The sequence below is a fragment of the Schistocerca gregaria genome, unplaced genomic scaffold (assembly GCF_023897955.1).
Source record: "Schistocerca gregaria isolate iqSchGreg1 unplaced genomic scaffold, iqSchGreg1.2 ptg000634l, whole genome shotgun sequence".
Taxonomy (NCBI): Eukaryota; Metazoa; Arthropoda; class Insecta; order Orthoptera; family Acrididae; genus Schistocerca; species Schistocerca gregaria.
Window position 1 is genome coordinate 38,156 of NW_026062020.1, and position 21,692 is coordinate 59,847.

General features: G+C 40.0%; 1 protein-coding gene across 3 annotated transcripts in view; it reads right to left on the minus strand.

The window, feature by feature from the left end:
• Positions 1–3,739: 3,739 nt before the first annotated feature.
• LOC126317526 (SPRY domain-containing protein 3-like) overlaps positions 3,740–21,692 on the minus strand; it is a 183,825-nt gene continuing 165,872 nt past the window's right edge. For all 3 annotated transcript variants that reach the window (XM_049993198.1, XM_049993200.1, XM_049993199.1), the window contains exons 6-7: positions 18,274–18,412; positions 3,740–4,130 (exon numbers count right to left, since the gene is read on the minus strand). In XM_049993198.1, the coding sequence (XP_049849155.1) occupies positions 3,996–4,130; positions 18,274–18,412 (274 nt within the window). In that variant the 3' untranslated portion in view covers positions 3,740–3,995. The remainder of the gene's footprint in view (positions 4,131–18,273; positions 18,413–21,692) is intronic.

Sequence of the window (21,692 nt, forward strand, 5' to 3'; positions counted from 1 at the left end):
TGGACAGAAGTCTTCCAAAGTAAGAGTGATTTCAGGTGTGCCACAGGGCAGTGCTGTGGTATATCGAGAGGTTGTAACAATGGAGAATTGTACTGAAATGCAGGAGGATCTGCAGCAAATTGATGTATGGTGCAGGGAATGGCAATTGAATCTCAATGTAGACAAGTGTAATGTGCTGCGAATACATAGAAAGAAAGATCCCTTATCATGTAGCTACAATATAGCAGGTCAGCAACTGGAAGTGGTTAATTCCATAAATTATCTGGGAGTACGCATTAGGAGTGATTTAAAATGGAATGATCATATAAAGTTGATCGTCGGTAAAGCAGATGCCAGACTGAGATTCATTGGAAGAATCCTAAGGAAATGCAATCCGAAAACAAAGGAAGTAGGTTACAGTACGCTTGTTCACCCACTGCTTGAATACTGCTCAGCAGTGTGGGATCCATACCAGATAGGGTTGATAGAAGACATAGAGAAGATCCAACGGAGAGCAGCGCACTTCGTTACAGGATCATTTAGTAATCGCGAAAGCGTTATGGAGATGATAGATAAACTCCAGTGGAAGACTCTCTGCAGGAGAGATGCTCAGTAGCTCGATACGGGCTTTTGTTGAAGTTTCGAGAACATACCTTCACCGAGGAGTCAAGTAATATATTGCTCCCTCCTACTTATATCTCACAAAGAGACCATGAGGATAAAATCAGAGAGATTAGAGCCCACACAGAGGCATACTGACAATCCTTCTTTCCACGAACAATACAAGACTGGAACAGAAGGGAGAACCAATAAGGGTACTCAACGTACCCTCCGCCACACACCGTCAGGTGGCTTGCGGAGTGTGGATGTAGATGTAGATATCAAGCCATTCCTGCTACCCACTATATGTAAGCCAAGCCCTGAGCTCTGTCCGCAGCTGGCAGACTGACCAAAACCATGTGCAATGATATCACTTCTGGTAGATCTTGGTGTCAATACAGTACTGGATCCATTGGTGGATTGCCGAGCAATTCCCCCTTGCCCGGGAGATTCATTTGTGTGTGCTGATTAATGGTGAGAGGAATTTAATATCACAGCATATGGACCTAAATAGCAGGTCAAAGACAGAGTTGGTGCCAAATCTTAACACTCTGCCAGCCCATAAACAGGGCCACAAGCCCACGACACATTCATACCTCAAAAATGATAGTGCAGAAATACATGAATAGTGTGCTGTGTCTGCCAAAATGAACTCGATAAAACATGTTTGGGACCAGTTAAAATTCCAGTGTGCCTTCACAGTAACCATCCTCATACACTGGGTAACATTGGGAGGGCACTTGTAAGAGTGGACATGCTTGACAAGTAAAATCTCTGTCACCTTATGGACAGGATGCCACAGAGGTTCCTAGTTTATTCCATTGAAGGAGATGGATCAACATAGTTTGTTTCACAGATGTGCACTTCTGAATAGACTGCATTTATTTTGATTATTGTTTTATTTTGTTTTTATTTCACTGTAGAGTTTCATCATCACAAACTTGCTCTTTCGTTCCTTGCTCCCTTTGACTAAGTCGACATACCTCAGGGAGTATGCAGCTAATCCAAAATGTTTTTAGCAATTTATCAACAGTATCCTCCTCAGTTAAGTTTTTTGGTTAACTATGACTGTATTTTTGCTAAATGTGTAGCTACTGCAGAAGAGATTATGCCCCACCAAACAGTCTTGTATGTTAGGAATCTGTTGCGGAATATGTTTTGTAATTCTATTATGAGTGCACTCATATTCTAACTTTTCTGAACAATGTACCCAAAGCAGAAAGAGGGAACAGACCACTGGTAGAAGCTAGGACTCCCCCCAGCACACACAATTCATTCATTCATTCATTCAAATGTACCTGTTTACTATTATTACAGGTGGGTTTCATTTGGGAATAGAATATTTCCCAATTTTTGAAACAGTTGACCTGTACATTCATGGTCTGCGATTACATGTTACAGGATACTTTAGATTTAATGCATTCTACGACAGTAAATAAATACTACGGAGCTGTGGATAGAATTCTCAAACAGCATTTATTCAGTTAATTTCCAGAGGAAACTAGGTTGGAGACAAGCTTTAGGACGAGAAAATCTGTCTCAAATCTGTTCTTGGAGGTTCATGTTTATAACCTGACAATGACAAAAGGAATTGCCATACACTGGAGTGTCACAATAGGGAGTGAGGTCAATTTATATGCCTTTTAAAATCCTGTGAATTAAATAACTCGAAGTAAACCTCGATGTCTACTGGAGCTGTATTCATATGACTAATGGGTTGTGCATGTGGTTGTACGGCTATGGCCAACTGAAGCTCGTGCATGGCAGCCGAGTAATGTCAGAAATACTGCCACCTAACAACACAAAGAACCAACCTAAAGCAAAGGTAGTTCTTGGCCACCCCTATACTAAGCAAGTGAAGCAGATTAGGAGAATTTCATGACGTACATGAAGAACAGAGGAGGGGCACGGGGAGAAATTTCACCTACAGGAACATTTCATCATAACCTTCTGGCTATTCGGCATACCAACAGCTGCATTCAGTTGACAGCTAACACAATCTGCATCAAGATACACTTTGCATAGTGATACTTGTGGTGTCAGTAGAGTGTATTCTATCTGAGATAAATTTATGATGTTCTTTTCTTCAGGGTAAGGGCATAAACGAAAGCAGTTTGAGTGGCTTTACAGAATACCCACCACATGTACCTGTAATAGTTTTAGTTAAGATGTCATGTATTCAATAAATCTGACCACAATATTTTAGGTTTTTTTAATCAATTTTTTATTTTATTATTTTTTTATTATTTTTTTTTTTTATTATTTCCACTTGCTATCCATACTCGTGTCCTCTGCATCTTTCAATTGTAGGTTCCTCAATAAGATATAGTACATGTTTTAGTCTATAATTGCTGTTTATTTTGCCTATTTGCTTCCGGTTTTGGTAAACAGTGCTGTCCTCAGGCCAAATCACTGGCACACAGTAGTCACACCTGCTTCCCAAGGTCTGACAAATATTGACTTCTTGACACACCTATTTGGGAAGCAAGCATGATGACTGTGTGTCACAGGATGGCCTGAGGATGATACTGTGTACATAAACCAGTAGCCAGTAGGGAAAATAAAAAACTGTAACTATAAACTGAAATGTACATTATTCCTAAAGAGCACTGGTTGCTGTTCCAACTGACAGTAAGTCGAGAATGCCATTAGTAACACCTGGTGTTTCATATTCCACAGTGTCTGGTTCTCATTCATGCTACTTACAAGCTTCTCTACATCCATAGTTGGTAATTAAGTACAAAACACACCCAGATGCAAGAAGGAACTGGTGTTTGCTTGCACCAATTACATCTGACCCATCCCATTTCACTATGATCACTCCATCAGTTGGCTGTGTATGGTCATTGTGGCCAACATGGTCATCTACAGTGGACATGTCTCAGTGACACTAAATGTCTTGAGATTAGTTGGACAGCCACACATGGTCAACTAGTCTGACAAATATGGTTCCTGTGGATACTCACCTGAAGAGTTTTTCATGTGAAAAATCTGATTATAAGACTAAAATACTGTCAACAAACCTTGCAGTGAATGTTCTGTTTTTCAGTTATATTAGATACTGGATAGTGTGCAGTGGTTTGCTATTAAGATTATTTGCTTTGCAACTATCTTAACAGAAAGATCACAACAGAAAGTGAAGAAGGAAACAAAATTATAATTGAAGTGTTTTAGTAAAATGTATTTATTTGTCTCCATCTGGAAGATAGTTATAAAATATATGTAAAGGCAGGAAAATACATATACAATTAGCCCGTCTTATAACACAATGGCATTCAGCCACACTGGAAAGAGTATTTCACACTATAACTGCAAATATAAACACATGATCATTCATGGAGTTCTTAATAAATTCTGCAGCCAGTAACATTTTTATTTATTCCAGAATTACATTTTTCCATTAGTAGGCACCAAAATCAGCCAGTTAGAGGCCTTAGGTCAACTCGTACCTTCTCGTCAACACTCAGCATACCAACTGTAGGGAAAAATCCTCCTTTAGGAATTCTGACTTGCCTAATGCCAATTGTTTTGCCATTGCGTGTGAAGAAGACCTAAGAGAGAAAAGGTCCAATTAGAATGTCAGTGAACACAAATAATTTCTTTAACATTCATTTTTAATCATTAAATTAACTCTAACAATGTATTTAGAAGCCCACAAATTATCAAGGCAATGTATCATTTACAACTGAGCACTATAATTTGGGCCTAACACGTTTGTCATTACTTGACCATTAACGGCTCTCGACCTTATTGATTAAAATGGATTGGTTTCACTGCAAACATGTTGATAAAGACAGCGTTCATTAAAAATGGTATAACACACAAAAACATATTTTTAGTAACAGAGAAGGAAAAACTTTATTTTCAACATAAACACACTTGAAAATAAACAACAAATTTGTTTGTATCGTGTCTCCTTCCTGCTCTGGAAACCTACGTTATTCATCACTTAATGATATCACTCTATTTAAGGAGTGGCTGGGAATTTGGCTTGCGAGCTGTGCCATCAAACGAGTACCACAGTACTTATCCTACACACACACACACACACACACACACACACACACACACACACACACACACACACACACACACACACACACACAGTCTTAGTTCTGTAATAAAAAAGGTCTTTCACACACACATGTTGATTAAAATATTGTAGCACTTTAGCAACCTCATTATGGAGACTACTTGAGGAAAACAATGTACACATCATAGACAGTTTTAACATAAAAGGATTTGTCTTCAAAACAGGAATAACACTGCACATCAATTAGTTAGATTTCACACGCAAGGGGGCATTTTCAGCTGAAATGGCAAAGTGTCTCAAACACAGCTCGCAAACAGATGTAAGATTGGCAATGTCCTCACAATGTTTAGAAAATTATCCTTGTAATTCTTTCTTGGCCACAATGAACTTTTCAAACCTCATATTTTCTTTAACACCAGTCCGCTTAGAGAACTGGAATATGTTTGTCAGAATTTGTCTCTTCTACAATGTCATTTTATTTTTTAATACCTCATCATCAGGTCAGAAATAAGTTGTTTCCAACCTAGCAATATCTTACTGTGGGCATTGTGCAATCAAGTCCACTTCAAATGCAAGGTCTGTAATCCATTCCAGATACTCTAATTTTTATTATTGCACTCCTTTTCTCCTTCATAAGTTCAGCGTTTGTGGGTTTTAAATTGAAGAATCATTACAGGCATGTTGCTTTACTCAACCAACATACTCTGCAGTAATACTTAAACTCCATGTACTCTCCATTCAGTTCCACAAAATCTGTTGGAACTGCAAGTGGAATAATGTAAGAGACATTTTACTATTCATACCACCAATTTTTTTATGTGCTCCCTACCTGCAAATTTAGCATAGTGTTCTTCATGAACAGAACAATGAATCTCGTGTCAATCATTGTAATTTTTTGCTCTTTTGCTGCCAAATAAAGCTTTAGTTCGTTTCTTTATGGTATTGTAAGGTTGTTTCGCAGCAAATTTGCAGTATCTGTTGATAAAGCAACTACATAATCTGAGAATTCTTGTCTCTCTCTTCAGACATTCCCATTCAGTTTTAAAGGCTTGTGACGATAGATTGCTGCACTGCTTCTTATCATCCGCACAGCCACTGGGCCTGTGAATGTCCTTCATACGCAGAACAAAGAGTGAAGGGTAAACAGCACTTGCACCACAATTCTGCTGAATTCAAGAGAGTTGTGCCGACCGAAAAATGTCACAATGCAGCGGATACTTTGGAGGAGGATTAAGCAAAGCCGAGACAGGCCAAGCCTTGGCCCACAGGCAGCCTTCACATGCAGCATGCATAAGGCTCTATTTGATATTTCTGCCTCATGCATAATTTATTTCCTTTCGTGTTTTTTTTTTTTATGTAATACCCAACAGTTTGTTGTAACCGCAGAAAAGCCAAGTCTAAATGCAGTTGTTCTCAGACGATACACCAGAAATCATACGGGGAGATAGTTAACAGGGGACGCCAGGCGTGTCAGAGGTGTCACAAAAGATAACGACGCAGCCAGATAGCCGAGGCGGCGGTCCAAGCGGCCAGGCAGCTGCGCGTGATAAGCAAGGAAGCAGACTCAGCTATTAAGATAAAAAGGGCGCTCTGGGCAGGTCCCTTAATAAGCAATAACTTATAGTATCAACACTCTTGGCTAGAGGGAGAAGTCTGGGAGCGGAGAGAGAAAGAAAGAGGGCCCTAGGTGGGGACCGCACTACGTCATGAGGAGCCAATGAAGGGCTCAGGACGCAGTGCGTGACCATATAGGGAGAGGCCCCTCTACCCCTCCACCCAGCTTCTGAAGAAAAGTACTGAAGTTAATACTAAAACAATCCCTAATAAGGAAAAGTTGCACTCGACGCTACGTCATGCCAAGCGCTGGCGGGGTCGAAGGGGAAGAGCTAACAAAACTCGGAGGCACGCCGCTCCGGGGGTCTCTCTCTCTCTCGGGTTTAGGCAGCGACGGTAGTCAGCATGAGTAGCAGCCGACTTGGGCTGAGGGCGGGCTGCAGGCAGACAGTTGGAGATAGTCGCCGATGAGCGTTTAGGCAGCGACTGCGGGACTCTGACGTAGGGTGCTAGTGTGGGCAGCAAAGTGCTGGAAAGTTCTATCAGGCAGCCAGAACGGTGGAAGCCAGTCACCGTCTCTGTAATGGGCTTGGCTATTCTGTAGGTACAATCACTACGCAGTTAGGGTGATCTGTATTCTTTATGAATAAATTAGAACTTTTATAACGTCCATACGAGTTTACTTCTACCAACATCCTAGCCTTGTACCTTCACACCAGGGAATTTAACATCTTAGCCAGATCAAAAGTCTCCCTCTCAATTAGGTCAACCGGCTAATTCCCGTTTACGAACCGTGTCGCTCAATCCCTCGCAAAACCCACGCTTGGGACGCGACAAGTTAAGGGCATACCAAACCACTAGGGTGAAGTTTTAGAGATAGTACAGGATCCTAAACTGAGTATTTTGAGATCAGAATTTCTTTTTTAAATTGATATAAACTACTTACAACTATCATAATCTCTCTCTCTCTCTCTCTCTCTCTCTCTCTCTCTCTCTCTCTCTCTCTCTATCATTTTCAAAACAGCTGTCTTTGTGAACTATTCACATTCCACTGTGGTTAAAGTATATCCTGCATGGCAAAATGGTGCTATAAAAACCCATCATGCCAAAGCAAGCAGACATGTACATGGACAAATAGATATGCAACTGTTGAGCTACTGACCAAACACGGCCATGTAAATCAAGTAAACCACCTGATGACAGATTGTCGTGTCACCAATCGCTGTACCTGAGCTGTAATGATAGTCCTCTACAGTAACTGACAAGGGTGTCTGATAATTGATTTGTGCAGTACATTTTGAAGTTTGATGGTCCCCATCAGTTGATTTATTTTGCCAAACAAATAATAAAAAAAAAAGAGCTTAATACTACTCTTGAAAGTCTGTTTCACAGTAACTTTCCTAACAGTGGACACAGTAATAAGTAAACGCTATGAAATGTCTTGGGGAGTGACCAATTTAAAGGGCTCTTACAATCATTCTCCTTTGGACTCATCAAGACATGGTCTATTTCCTACACTATTCTTGTGCTCTCCTTCCCTAATGACATTGTTGTTAAATTTATGGTAAACTGTAATCCCTCCCTTCTCTGTGCAGCATCAGAATAAACTGTATGTAAGGAACACTTTCACTGTTGGAGCGCAATGGAGAAATCATTGTGAATCACCATTCCTCACTCCTGGAACTGGTGAAATTGGAAAGCATGTGCATACAATAGGCAAAATCCAATTAAGGAAAAGTAAAAGAACATTTATGTCTTTCAGACAGAATTGGAGAAAGCAATGAAACACACTGACACTCAAGGATGGTTGGAGGAGGTTGGGTAGGCACTGGCAGCTGGTAGAAAGGCCAGGTGAAAGGAGACACTGTGAGAATTTTACATTACATCTGCTGTATGTGTTCACTAGAGAGGAGCCCAGGGTGGTAGCAGGAGCTGGAGAAGTATTAGGAAATATACAGCAGACTCCAGCTGTGATATCTGAAACTAGAATTGTGGAAAGAAGAAAGTACTGTTGATGGGTCGTAAACAGAGTTGAGATAAATATCCTTGCTTTCAGGAAATTGTAGGGACAGAGTACCATGTCATCAGCATTACTTCAAATGAAGTGTTGATCAAGTGGTAGAAGGCAGTGGACCTTCATATAAGGATTTCACAAAAGAGGACAAGGTAGGAATAGTGAGGATGTCAGCAAAACATTTGGGCACAAGTGGTGACCTGGACAAGGCAGCATTGACTAGGAGTGCCTATGTGCACTTTGTTGAGCTGTTTTGGCATCAAGCCTGGGCATGAATTAATTCTTCATCAAAACAACCAACCACCAAAAAACAAAGTACAATAATTTGAAGCTGACCTTTGGTCTTTAAAAGCACAGTTGTTTGCATTGTAGAACACTATTGTTGAGATACAGAACTGCAACATGTGTTATCCTCATGCAGTAGAATGAGCTCTTCTTTTATGGCTTCTTTTAGGGGTGGGGTTCATGCATTTAAAGCAGAAAAGTAACATAATTTAGCCAAAGATGACTTTTCACAGTTATTGGTACTAAAGAGTCTGCAATGTATAAATGACTTTTCACAGTTAGCAATACTGAAGAGTTTGAAATATAATCTGTTGGGAATGGCAGGGGGTGGAATACGAGGGTAGGAGGGAGGGGGAAGCAGGAGCTGGCAATTAAAAAAATATAAATAATTCTGTGTGGGTAACAAATTCCTAGTGGTAATACATGCACTGGTTATTTTTTTTAATTAAAAATCCTCAGCTGCCAAAAGCATATTTCTGTTAACTGATGAAGTAATACAAAAATTTTATAAACACTTATGAGCCAAAACATTATGACCACCTGATTAAAAGCATATTGGTCCACCTATGGAGTTCAATGCAGCAGTAATTCTGCATGGCACTGATTCAAGAAGTTCTTAGTAGGTTTCCAGAGGTAAGCAGCACCAGATGTCTTTGCACAGGTCATGCAATACCCATAAATTAGGGGCTTGTGGTGTGTGGGTGTAGAGCTGGGGCCCAATAGCCCCGGATATGTACCACCAGGTTCAGATGACGCAAGACTGGTGGCCAAGACATCAATGTGAGTTCCCTAGCATGCTCCTCAGAACACTGTGACGTGATTCTCGCCTAGATAGAGGAACAATTATCCTGCTGGATCTGTGTTGTAGTGCATGTTTTTAGCAGCCATCCATCTGGATGATGGTGTATCCAGACACAAACCATCTATCTGATGTAAAAAGAAATGTTTCATCCGACCAGGGGAAATGTTTCCACTGATCAACTGTCCAGTCTCAGTGATCCACATGCCCTCTGTAATCATAACTGACGATGGCATCGTTACAGCTACAAGAAAATGCATGGTTTTTTCCCCCACCAGTTGTAGTTGTGATGATGGCATGAAAATACCTCAGGAATTGTAAAGCAACTGCGGAAAATATTGCCACACAAATGAAGAATTTAACAGAGTAATGAATTTTGTGACAGTGATTTCGCTGTCTTGCTTTAGAATCTATCTACTTATATTATTGTTAGCATTGGGTAGTATCAACATCATGCTCTACTGTGAATCACTCATGATGCTACCTTAAATGACAGCATATGGGAAAATGCACTTTCCTGTCCTCCATTATGACACTTAAGCAATGAGGTAACTGTTAGAGCCATTTTGTACAACTACGATTACTTCTTGTAGAGTCATAAAAAGATACAAAAAATTATGGACCTCTTGAAATATTCTAAGAGTTAATACAGGTATGGTTCAAAAATCAAATAATTGTAATAGACAAAAATGTAAATTTTATGATACATATGATTGTAGAATATCGAGTAATGTATGCTGTTCTGACATTTTCACCAGTTCCATAAGAGATTGTACTACATAAGCAGATGTCATTGAGTCTAAGCGTGGCTGTGTATTTGCAGGTAGAGCATTCTTTGTTCACTGTAACAGAAGTTTGCAGTACTAACCCCCCCCCCCCCCCCCCCCCCGAACTAGAGTAAGAATTGGAAAAAGGTAAAGAAGTAGGGCAAGTCGATAAACAATAAGACTAACTCAGGCAGTATAACTAAAGTGGTGAAATACTTTGTGAGATGAGTGGGGTCAAATGGTGAAATACGAAACATGAAATACACTTAACAAATGTTGCCACTATGTGTTATGGGGAAAAATTGACTACAAAAAATGAGTTAGTGTGCCAGGTGTACAAGTATGAAATGTGTATTTCAGACAACAGATGTCGCACCACTGCAGTTAAATTTGACACAGCACCATTTTGTTGTGTCAACAACAACCGTCAGACGTACAGTGATAAATTGGAAACGTGTGTGCATAGTGTTCTGTTATTGAGTTCAATATGTCGAAATCTATACCGAACAAAGAGCATTCATAGACAGCATTAATTTTTTTGTTTTCACTTGAAGAAAACTGCTGCTGAATCATACCAATTACTTCATGAAGCTTATGGTGAACATGCTCACTCGCAAGATACGTGTGAACAATGGTTTCGGTATTTCAAAAGTGGTGACTTTGATGTTGCAGAGAGGGAACATGGAAAAACTGCCAAAAAAATATGACAATGTGGAATTGGAAGCATTGCTGAAAGATGATGATTTGCAAACACAAAAACAACTCACCAAGCAATTGGGTGTTAGTCAAAAAAGCTGCTTCCAATTGGTGAAAAGAGGGGAAAAAATTCAGAAGACCGGTAGGTGCATACCACATGAGTTGAACAACAGGCAAACAGAAAAGAGCAAAAACACCTGAGATTTTGCTCGCTCGGTACAAAAGGAAGTCATTTTTGCATTTTACAGTTACAGGGGGTGAATTGTGGATTTATTTTGAGAATGCCATGCACAAAGAATCATGGGTAGACCCAGGCCCCCCAATTACATCGAGCGCAAGATCAATCGCTTTGGCAAACAGATGATGCTCTGTGTCTGGTGGAACCAGAGGGGTACGGTTTATTATGAGCTCTTAAAATCTAGGGAAATGGTTCATACTACATGTTACCAACAACAACGACTGATGGGAACTGTCCGCTGCTTGAAAAAAGGTCACAATACCGAAAGAGGCAACACCCTGTCATTTTCCTTCATGACAGTGCTCCTTCACATATGGCAAGTTCCAGCCCATGTGGCTTACTCACCAGACTTGGCTCCTGATTACTACTTGTTTGCATTGATGGGTCATGCATTTGCTGAGCAGCACTTTGGCTTGTACGAATATGTGAAAAAATGGCTTGATGAATGGTTCGCAGCAAAAGCAGGAAATTTTTACTGGTGTGGTATTCACAAACTGCCCAAAAGATGGGGAAAATGCATAACAAGTGATGGAGCATAATATGAATAAATGATTTTTTATTATTCCTCTGAGTTTAACATGTTTTTTTTTTTATGAAAAAAAAACTGCATTTCATACTTGTGCACCTTGTACAATGAAACAACTGACTTTGAAGAGGTTTTTCTACAACAAATCACTTTTTAGTGTTTCAATTTATTATCTATTTTCATGCTTTTATTTATTCACATTTTTATTCTAGCCAGGATAGATCATGAAGTACTGTCACAGTACATATAAACAAATGGGTTCTACAGATGCTATACAGAACTGCTGATCGCAATCAACAATACTGTCACCACTAAAAGGAAATACCACTGAATAAATCTAGCAAGAATCTTAAACCTTTCCTATGGTAGTCCATTCACTATGTTGTATGATAGCCTGCAAATGCAGCAATTCTTGGCACATGCTTCAGTATGGGAGAGCCGGTCTCATTTCATTCCCCATCTCCCATGGCCATTGATAACAAGCAGCTCAATCAATACATTTTAAACAGCAAGTATGCCAGGTAAGCCTGGAAATCACATGAGAGGATCAAGGTTGTTAGGTTATTCTTTGGGTGCTGTGGAATGCCCTGCACTGGTCATTGGAGTTAATTACTTAACACTATCCAACAGAAATGTATTCAACAAAAACAGTGTTCTGTCTCTGTATACTTGACACTTACATTTCTATAAGGCATATCCTTATGCAGCAAAATGATAGACAGAGAACACTATGGTGATATGTATCTTATTCAAATTGCTTTGTGAATAAAATGTCATTTCCAGTTTTTACTGACTGACCCACCTTCACATAAGGTATGAACAGAGCCTTACTGAGAATATTCCCATAGGATCACAAGGTGTGCATATGATATAGGGTAAAATAACATAAACAAAGTGGAATGCAACGAAGGAAAACCCTCGGAGGCATTTTGTTTGCATTTTATTTCTAATTACTACTTCTCATCACACTCATGCCCGTTCTCTTACCAAGTTACATGAGAAGCAGCAGTAGCAGTAGTGCGATTCCGGATTGAAGCACCTAGAACTGCTCGATCACAGCAGCCAGCACTTGTGAATACACTGAACTAACATACAAGAGGAATAATGACAACATACTCACCCAGCAATCCTAACTTAGTTTTGTTTAGAGTTGCGCCGCCCCCCCCCCCCCCCCCATTTAAAAAAGGAAAAAAAAAAAAGTCACGGTTCCTTGAAAAGAGCACAGCCAATTTCCTTCTCCCTTCTTCTTCTTCTGTTCCATATATAACATCATCAACAGAATGTTACATCTTAATCTTTGTCACCTCCATGGGGTGCTGACCCTTCCTAGAACAGACTGGTCACTTTTAGGTTATGCATCTGGTAGACAGTCTTCCCAGAAATGGACATCATGATGATTGTACTCAAGTATATACCCACATACTATGTTGTGAAGAAGCTAAGAAAGGTAGAATGTTGTGTAAAGGGTCAACAGAATAAGCCAAGAGAAGAGCCAGATGAGAACCAAGTTGTCAGAAAAAAAAAGCAGCAAAGCTTAAGAGTGGGCCATGGAATACCATTAGGCAGGAACTGCAGTACAGAAAAGAAGGGTTATTGCAATGGCTTGGAGCACTATGCTTGTCATGCATGTATCAATGAAAGTCTTGAATGGTGGAAGGATGATGTGACAAGGCTACAAATGTAAGAGAACAGTGAGGCTGAACAGCCAACCTACATAACTTTACAACACAAAAAGAAGATATTTACCAACTTAAACACATATTTGAAAACTGCATATTACTTCACATAAAACACCAAATGATAATCAGATTCTAGTCATATTTTGGAAAATATACTAACTGTAAATAACTCCTCGAAAAAATTCCAACTGTTATGCTCAGCTCAGTGTTTCACCATTACACAGCATCACTTGTAAAAAAAAAATATATATATATATATATATATATATATATATATATATATATATAAACTCATTTACACTGCCAGAAAATGTTGGTTTATCTTAGATACAGGTTTCTAAATGAACTTGTAATTCATAAAATGTATCACTACTTGAAACTCCATTTTGCATTTCATCAGTTCTTGGTGCATCATTGCTTCTTGGAGAACAAAAGGATCAGTCATCAATGACACAAGATATATCAAAACTGCAATCACAAAGGCAGCAAATGCGTGCTGACTAAAAACATTTTTTCACATGACCATAATAATAAGTGACGAAATGAAACTTACTACTTCACAAGACTGTAATAACTTCCAAAGCTAAAGACAACAGAGATGTCTGAAAGCTATAAAAAAAATCGATCTCTCTCGTCCACAGCACAAGACAATGGCCTTTGAATTTTCCTTTGATGCTCATGGCACAGATATATGTGGTACTCAAAGTGTTATAACTCCACTGATGAAAAGGTCATTATCCTGAGTACAATGGGGAAGATGATGTATTGTATCCTTTTAAAGGAACCATCCCATTATTTGCCTAGTTTGATTAAGGAAATTAACAAAGCCTAACTGGTTGAACAGGTATTGGAGTCACACACCTTATAACAGTACAATTATCGACACCCTTAGTAAAGACCGATATTAGCGTCTGGTGGTTGTGAGATCACTGACATGCTAGAGGTTTCTGGATGTTAAAGTTTTGTGCCAATGGTCAGAGATCTCAAGTAGACTGTGTGTGGTTTGAGACAATGAAGTTAGTGGCCACTGGTACAGGGTGAGAGTCAGGCTGTGTTCCAGAAGTGCACATAAAAGATTGTTTCTGACAAATATAGATTTTGGAAGTGATGCTAAGACATATGAAAGGTGTGACACAGATTGAATATTGACGGGTAATAACTTTATAGAATTAATTATGAAGAATCGTGAGTTCTGAGCAGTTTGAAGATGGCTGAGTGATATTGTATGGTCACTATTAATAGTGCATGGCAAAGTATAATTTCTTTATGGGTGACCACCCACAAGAGTTGGATACTGGATGTAGTCTTGATCTATTTCAGATGACATAATTGAAACGTTCTTTGGACAAACAACATGAAAGAAACTGACTTTAAAAAAGTGTGTTTATAATGAGTGACTTTTATCATTTCAGAATAGTCATTAAATAAAGTTGTCTGTAGGTAGAAGATGCAGTACACAAGCTGCCTTAGCAGATGCTTCAATTCACAGGGTGTCTACATGGACAAGGAACAAAAATTTCCCGGATTTTTCCCAGTTAAAAATACACTTTCTCCATGTTAAGTGACCGTATACTATTCCTTGACACTGTAAAACTTGTCAATCCTTTGAATGTTTACGGTTTTATGTACAGACATAGAATTTCCTATGACTTTAGAAAACAAAACACGAAGGGGAGGGGGGGGGGGGGTTACATGTTTTGAAACACGCTGCATATTTTCGTATTACGAAGGTATAAATTTGAATTCCACCAAATACATGTTACTTTCCGAAGCATTGAAATCGAGTTTGTGATGCGCATTTGTAAGCCTATTCATCACTCATGTCACGTGATCTCCACAGCTGATGACAGCATAGGACATGTGATGTAGTCAGCCAATAGCAAAATCACTCGTAAGTAGTGTGAAAGCACAAATAAGAAATGTTAATGGTTTAAATTAATATACATAGCATTCACATACACTCCTGGAAATGGAAAAAAAAAAAGAACACATTGACACCAGTGTGTCAGACCCACCATACTTGCTCCGGACACTGCGAGAGGGCTGTACAAGCAATGATCACACGCACGGCACAGCGGACACACCAGGAACCGCGGTGTTGGCCGTCGAATGGCGCTAGCTGCGCAGCATTTGTGCACCGCCGCCGTCAGTGTCAGCCAGTTTGCCGTGGCATACAGAGCTCCATCGCAGTCTTTAACACTGGTAGCATGCCGCGACAGCGTGGACGTGAACCGTATGTGCAGTTGACGGACTTTGAGCGAGGGCGTATAGTGGGCATGCGGGAGGCCGGGTGGACGTACCGCCGAATTGCTCAACACGTGGGGCGTGAGGTCTCCACAGTACATCGATGTTGTCGCCAGTGGTCGGCGGAAGGTGCACGTGCCCGTCGACCTGGGACCGGACCGGAGTGACGCACGGATGCACGCCAAGACCGTAGGATCCTACGCCGTGCCGTAGGGGACCGCACCGCCACTTCCCGCAAATTAGGGACACTGTTGCTCCTGGGGTATCGGCGAGGACCATTCGCAACCGTCTCCATGAAGCTGGGCTACGGTCCCGCACACCATTAGGCCGTCTTCCGCTCACGCCCCAACATCGTGCAGCCCGCCTCCACTGGTGTCGCGACAGGCGTGAATGGAGGGACGAATGGAGACGTGTCGTCTTCAGCGATGAGAGTCGCTTCTGCCTTGGTGCCAATGATGGTCGTATGCGTGTTTGGCGCCGTGCAGGTGAGCGCCACAATTTGGACTGCATACGACCGAGGCACACAGGGCCAACACCCGGCATCATGGTGTGGGGAGCGATCTCCTACACTGGCCGTACACCTCTGGTGATCGTCGAGGGGACACTGAATAGTGCACGGTACATCCAAACCGTCATCGAACCCATCGTTCTACCATTCCTAGACCGGCAAGGGAACTTGCTGTTCCAACAGGACAATGCACGTCCGCATATATCCCGTGCCACCCAACGTGCTCTAGAAGGTATAAGTCAACTACCCTGGCCAGCAAGATCTCACGCGGTCTGCACGTCCAGCAAGAACGCTGGTCCAACTGAGGTGCCAGGTGGAAATGGCATGGCAAGCCGTTCCACAGGACTACATCCAGCATCTCTACGATCGTCTCCATGGGAGAATAGCAGCCTGCATTGCTGCGAAAGGTGGATATACACTGTACTAGTACCGACGTTATGCATGCTCTGTTGCCTGTGTCTATGTGCCTGTGGTTCTGTCAATATGATCATGTGATGTATCTGACCCCAGGAATGTGTCAATAAAGTTTCCCCTTCCTGGGACAATGAATTCACGGTGTTCTTATTTCAATTTCCAGGAGTGTATAATACTGGTCTCCAAGATTAATAAGGTGGAAGAGAAGCTAAGCTTCCACTTATAATGTTGATCTTTCCTGCGCGTGATGCATCTTAAAGTGTATCACACAAATGTGCCAGTAAAATTTTTAGTAACGACGTAAATGTGTGACCTGAGCTCGAAATTCTTCTAAATGGCTGTCCTCAAAGAGTTGATTTTTAAATGAGAGTCAAATGCTTTGTTATTTACCAAATTCATCGTACATTCTCGCACATAGTTCATCTTGCGTAAAAGGAAATTTGCTTTTAATGTGTGTAACGATTTTCAAACCACCATTGGCAATATTTTCCCGCTACCTGTTACAAATAGGTTCGTTTCAGCAATGGCAAGAGAGCGCCAGATAACAATCATCACCACACGATGATGCAGGAAGGCCATATATTCGTACATGTAAAACATTAAAAGATCTTACATTAGATCATAAAAGAAACAAGACATCAAAGGATACTTCAATAGCATCGGAATTTCGTGAACCATACTAAAATGCATAATTCGGCTTAAAGTGCACATTCATATGTCGAGATTCGGATGTAAATTTTCTAGGAGTACCAGTATTGTATTCTCTCATGTTTGGTTCTTTATTATGGCATAATGTCATATGTGCACTTGAAATCAGCTAACAGTTGAAACCAGCCAACAGTGTGAAACTAAACGGTTCGTTTCAAATAAACTGACTGCCTCAGCAGAAACGATTAATAAAAGCCAAATGTCTTTAGCAAACCAACAAAGATAACTCCATTGTTCTGCAAGGCGATTAATGCTTGACTGTCAGAAAGGTGGACATAAAATCTGAAACTAATGGCATATTTTAGCCATCTGTAATTATGGGAATGTGTTTTAACTAATTTGATACCTCCCGGTCAAAAAAATCCGTTTTATCATTTAACGTGAGAGCAATAAACGAAGAGGAAACAACAAAATCCCTGAACTTAAAACACAGGTCACGTGGAGATGACCCACCTCCCCACCATAACTCAGACTGCTCTGTGCATCAGGCTCGGATTTACTATATTTCCAAACTGGGGCAATATTAGGTAGTGGCGCCAAGCCACACTTCTGTAACAAGAAGCAGGAGAAGGTACTACTCATACGCGACTCAACTACGCATGCACAAGAGCCCGCGCCCAACTGCTCAAAGGAATCTAATTTAAACAGTTGTTATGTCACACTCATTGGAGGCAATTTGTTGTTATGAAGCATTGCACAGTCTTCCTAAAGCCTTTGACACACTTTGCTGTTGGCAGACGCTTGTATGAGCACTGTGCTTTGTTGTTGTATACGGTGCATTTCCTATGCAACTTAAGTTTGGTCGTCGTCCTCCTCCTCCTCCTCCTCCTCCTCCTCTCCCCCTCCCCCCCCCCCCCCTCGTTCGTTCATGTTTCGTTGCTGCAGTAGCGGGGTACAGTAATATTCTTTGTTAGAGTATTGGTTCTCACCTCTCAATCACAAAAATTTAACTGAAAACTAAAACAATGAAAAACTCCCAGAATTGTAAACAATTCCTGGGTTTTTCCCGGATCTCATACACCCTGAATTCAATATCAACCTGCATGTCTGATGTTACAAACACCTTCCCCCTCAACTGATTGCCACAGTCTTGAGTGAAAATTATTATTCTAAAATATAAAACTTTCTGGATGTGGCCCAATGTATTAACCACTGTGCTATCTCACTTGATGGTTTCATACACAGGCATAATAACATATCTAGATATTTAAAAAAAAATGTTCAGTAACCTTCACTTTACTATCACATTCCATTTCATAACGTCCGTTCCACCAGTCTTCATCTTCACTATCACTTGTGTCAAGTAGAAGTAGTAAGTCATCAACTTCTGTGGGAGACGATGGGCTCATATCGACAGAACCACCATCACTGCAACAACGCAAAAGCCTCATTAACACACTAGTATGTATTGGACAGACAAAAAATAAGCTAAAGGTTTATATAACATCATTTAATCTTGTATTGGTTCCATATTATCCACATGGGATACACTATCTATTCATTGTACATACAAACTGAGTTATACTAGTTGGTTGTCAGGTCTTTTTTCAAAGCCAAACTTATTTAGCACATCTGTAAGCCACCAAATGATTAAAATGCTACAAACCTTAATGAATGCATCTGAATTTATTATCCTGAAAAAATTCCATGCCATTAAAATACATCATAAAAATGAATACAAATGGAAGTTTGATGATAATCTTCATTTACATCAAATAAATTCAAAGAAACTGTATGGCCAACAAAATCTTTATGGAAAGCACAGGAAACTGCTTTTACTATGAAAGAATATAGAAGAGGCTCACGTACACAAAGAAAATATGTTATAAATACAGGTGAAATTTGCATCACTTTCCTTTTCATAGATAAGTTGCCAGTACAACGTTCTAATTAATTTTTTATTTGTCTTGATGGCAAAGTTTTTTGTAAAATATCAGCAATTTCGGCTATGCAACAGCCATCTTCAGAATCCATCTCGTATTATGTTTTAAATGTTTGACATGTTGCACTGCAGCACAGTGGTAGAGCTGTTGCATAGCCAAAACCAATCTTGAATGAAAAACTTTGTGATCAAAACAATCAAATAAAAAATTGTGTAGAGCATATGATCGCTCTCCAGATGTTTACTGCATGTTAAATTCTGCTCAACCTTTTAGACATAGGAAATATTTATAGGTTTTGGCCATGGATATGCAGACAACAAATACTGTAATTAAACAGAAACTCTACATAATGCTTTGGAAAAATTTTAACTGTACTAAGGAAGTTTAGTGCCTGATGCCCAGTTGGTCAAAATTACTAGACACATGGAAATCATTCTTTAACATAAATTCTACATTCTGTCCTACCCACACTTGTGTAGACCTGTTACAAGAATTCCTTGCCTCTTGCTTCATGATTCCTTTCGTATCTTCTCTATTTTTCACGCTCTCACCTACGCCCTCTCTCGTGACAATATTGTAAAAGCACTTTTACCAGCATTTCATCATTGCCATATTAAACATGACTCATGGGTATTCAGATTGTGGTGTGAGTCAGGATGAACATGGAGTCTACTTATTGGACTACCCATTCTGGACAAACATGAAGTGAAGGTGGCTTAGTTCTACTGACTAGCTGACATAGCTCAAGGTCTATTAATAAGTGTTTGTACACCGCTGCATTAAGATGCATAACTGCAGTTGGTAGTTATCCATACAATTCTGTATGTGTTCATTTGCAGTTAATTTTTCTAAATTGGCATGCTTTTCAAGGCACACTAGATTAAATAAATATTTTGTCCCACAGTAAAAGTATAAACATTACTAGATTCTATAAAGAATAATCTTCACCCAAGGATCAAAAAGTTTGAGACTTCATGGTGGTGTAGAAAATTGTGTACTCAGCTCATATGTCAGATGTTTGAAGACAGATTAAATGAACAGTGATATAACACAAGACATGATCAGCCAGAAAATTCTACTGCTGCTAATACCTACATAAGCAGTAGGGTGTGAAGAAAAACAAAACCAACTTGTTTCAACCATCTCGAGTTAGTCTAATTAAAGACGCAGTCAAAATAGTATACTAAATGTAATAACATGGTTAATCTAGTAGAGTTTGGGACAATTAATGGGGGTGTTAAGCCTTCACCATTTCCAAAGAAATGAATTCAGTGAAAATGCATCTATGGTCGAACAAAGAAAGGATGGTCATTAACAAATTACTCAGACTTCCATGTCAACACCATAAAAGGTTTGTAGTAGTTTCCAGCACAATAAATAGTGGAGTATAAAAATGACATAACTTCAAAACAAACTGACATGAAACACACTGAAAATAAAGAAAAATGTGTGTCATTACATATCACGTACATCCTTACTTGGTTTTGTATATCACAAAATACAGATTAGTCATTATCAAGTTCCATGCAATCCTGCAGGTGGTGAATGAAAGCTTCTGTCATGTGATTCAGTACGTTCAATGAGATCTCCTCAACAGCTGTTTGTATACTTTCCTTCAGTTCAGCCTCGATATGAAGACATGTAGCACACCCCTGACTCTTCGAATGTCCCCAGGAGTAGTAAGAGGCAGTCAGATCTGGCAATGATGCTGGCCAATGAGTGTCTCCAGTTCTAGAAATGTATCAATGAGGAAAATGAAGCTGCAAGACATTCATAGACCAGTGGGCCGTATTAGCTGTTGCCACATCCTGCTGGAACTGTATGTTGTCATTCAGCCTTGGGAGGAGGAAATCCTTTAAAAAAGGACTGATGATGCCAAAAAAAGCCATGTAACACAACACAGTCAAACGTTCACAAAGCAGTCACATGAGGATTACCTCAGTTTATAAAGGCCACTGTCTACATGAAAACGGGACTCATCCAACATCAGTATTTGGTTTCACATCTGCTGGTTGGCTGCTGAAATTTCCAGGAAGCACAAGGAGAAGGTTTGTCAGGCAACTTTATCTTGTTTGTTTAGTTTCTGTACAACCTGGAAGTGAAAGTGCAGGTTATCACAGATGATGCTACACAAAAAACAATCTGACACTGTTAGTGCCAAGGCTTGTCTGGTAGCAGAACAGTGAGGATTTCGGTTGAATGCTTGATGTGCTTCCTCCAACTAAGCCGCAGTCCATTGTGTCCTTCATTGCCATGGACTTCCTTTCGTTGAACGAGAGTTCTGAACTGTTGCACCCACTGTACAATCGTCCATTGATCTGGGATATTTCCATGTTGCTTCAACTCAAAATGGTGATGAAAGAGTCACTGAAATGTGAGAGGAGATAAGTTGTTTTTCAAATAAGCCTGAACAATGAATGGTCAACAACGTGATCTCCATAAGGCCATAATTAAAAATAAATGTCCTTCCTCAATGCAGCGCAAGCATACTTATTTTACACATGCACAACAGCAATGGCATCTACATGACACAAATCCTACTATTCAACATGCCAACACACAACAATAAACCAGTAACTAAATCACCGATGTGCTGCTTGCAAATGGTGAAACTGATGCCAATGGCAGAACTGTTGCACAACTGTATGTGGAAAGGTTTCCTGATACAAATAATTTGTATCATTTGATCTTTACAGCAAGATTATGAGGGACCAAACAGTTTTCTGACAACAGATTTTCCAAAATTATACTGCATACTCCAAAAA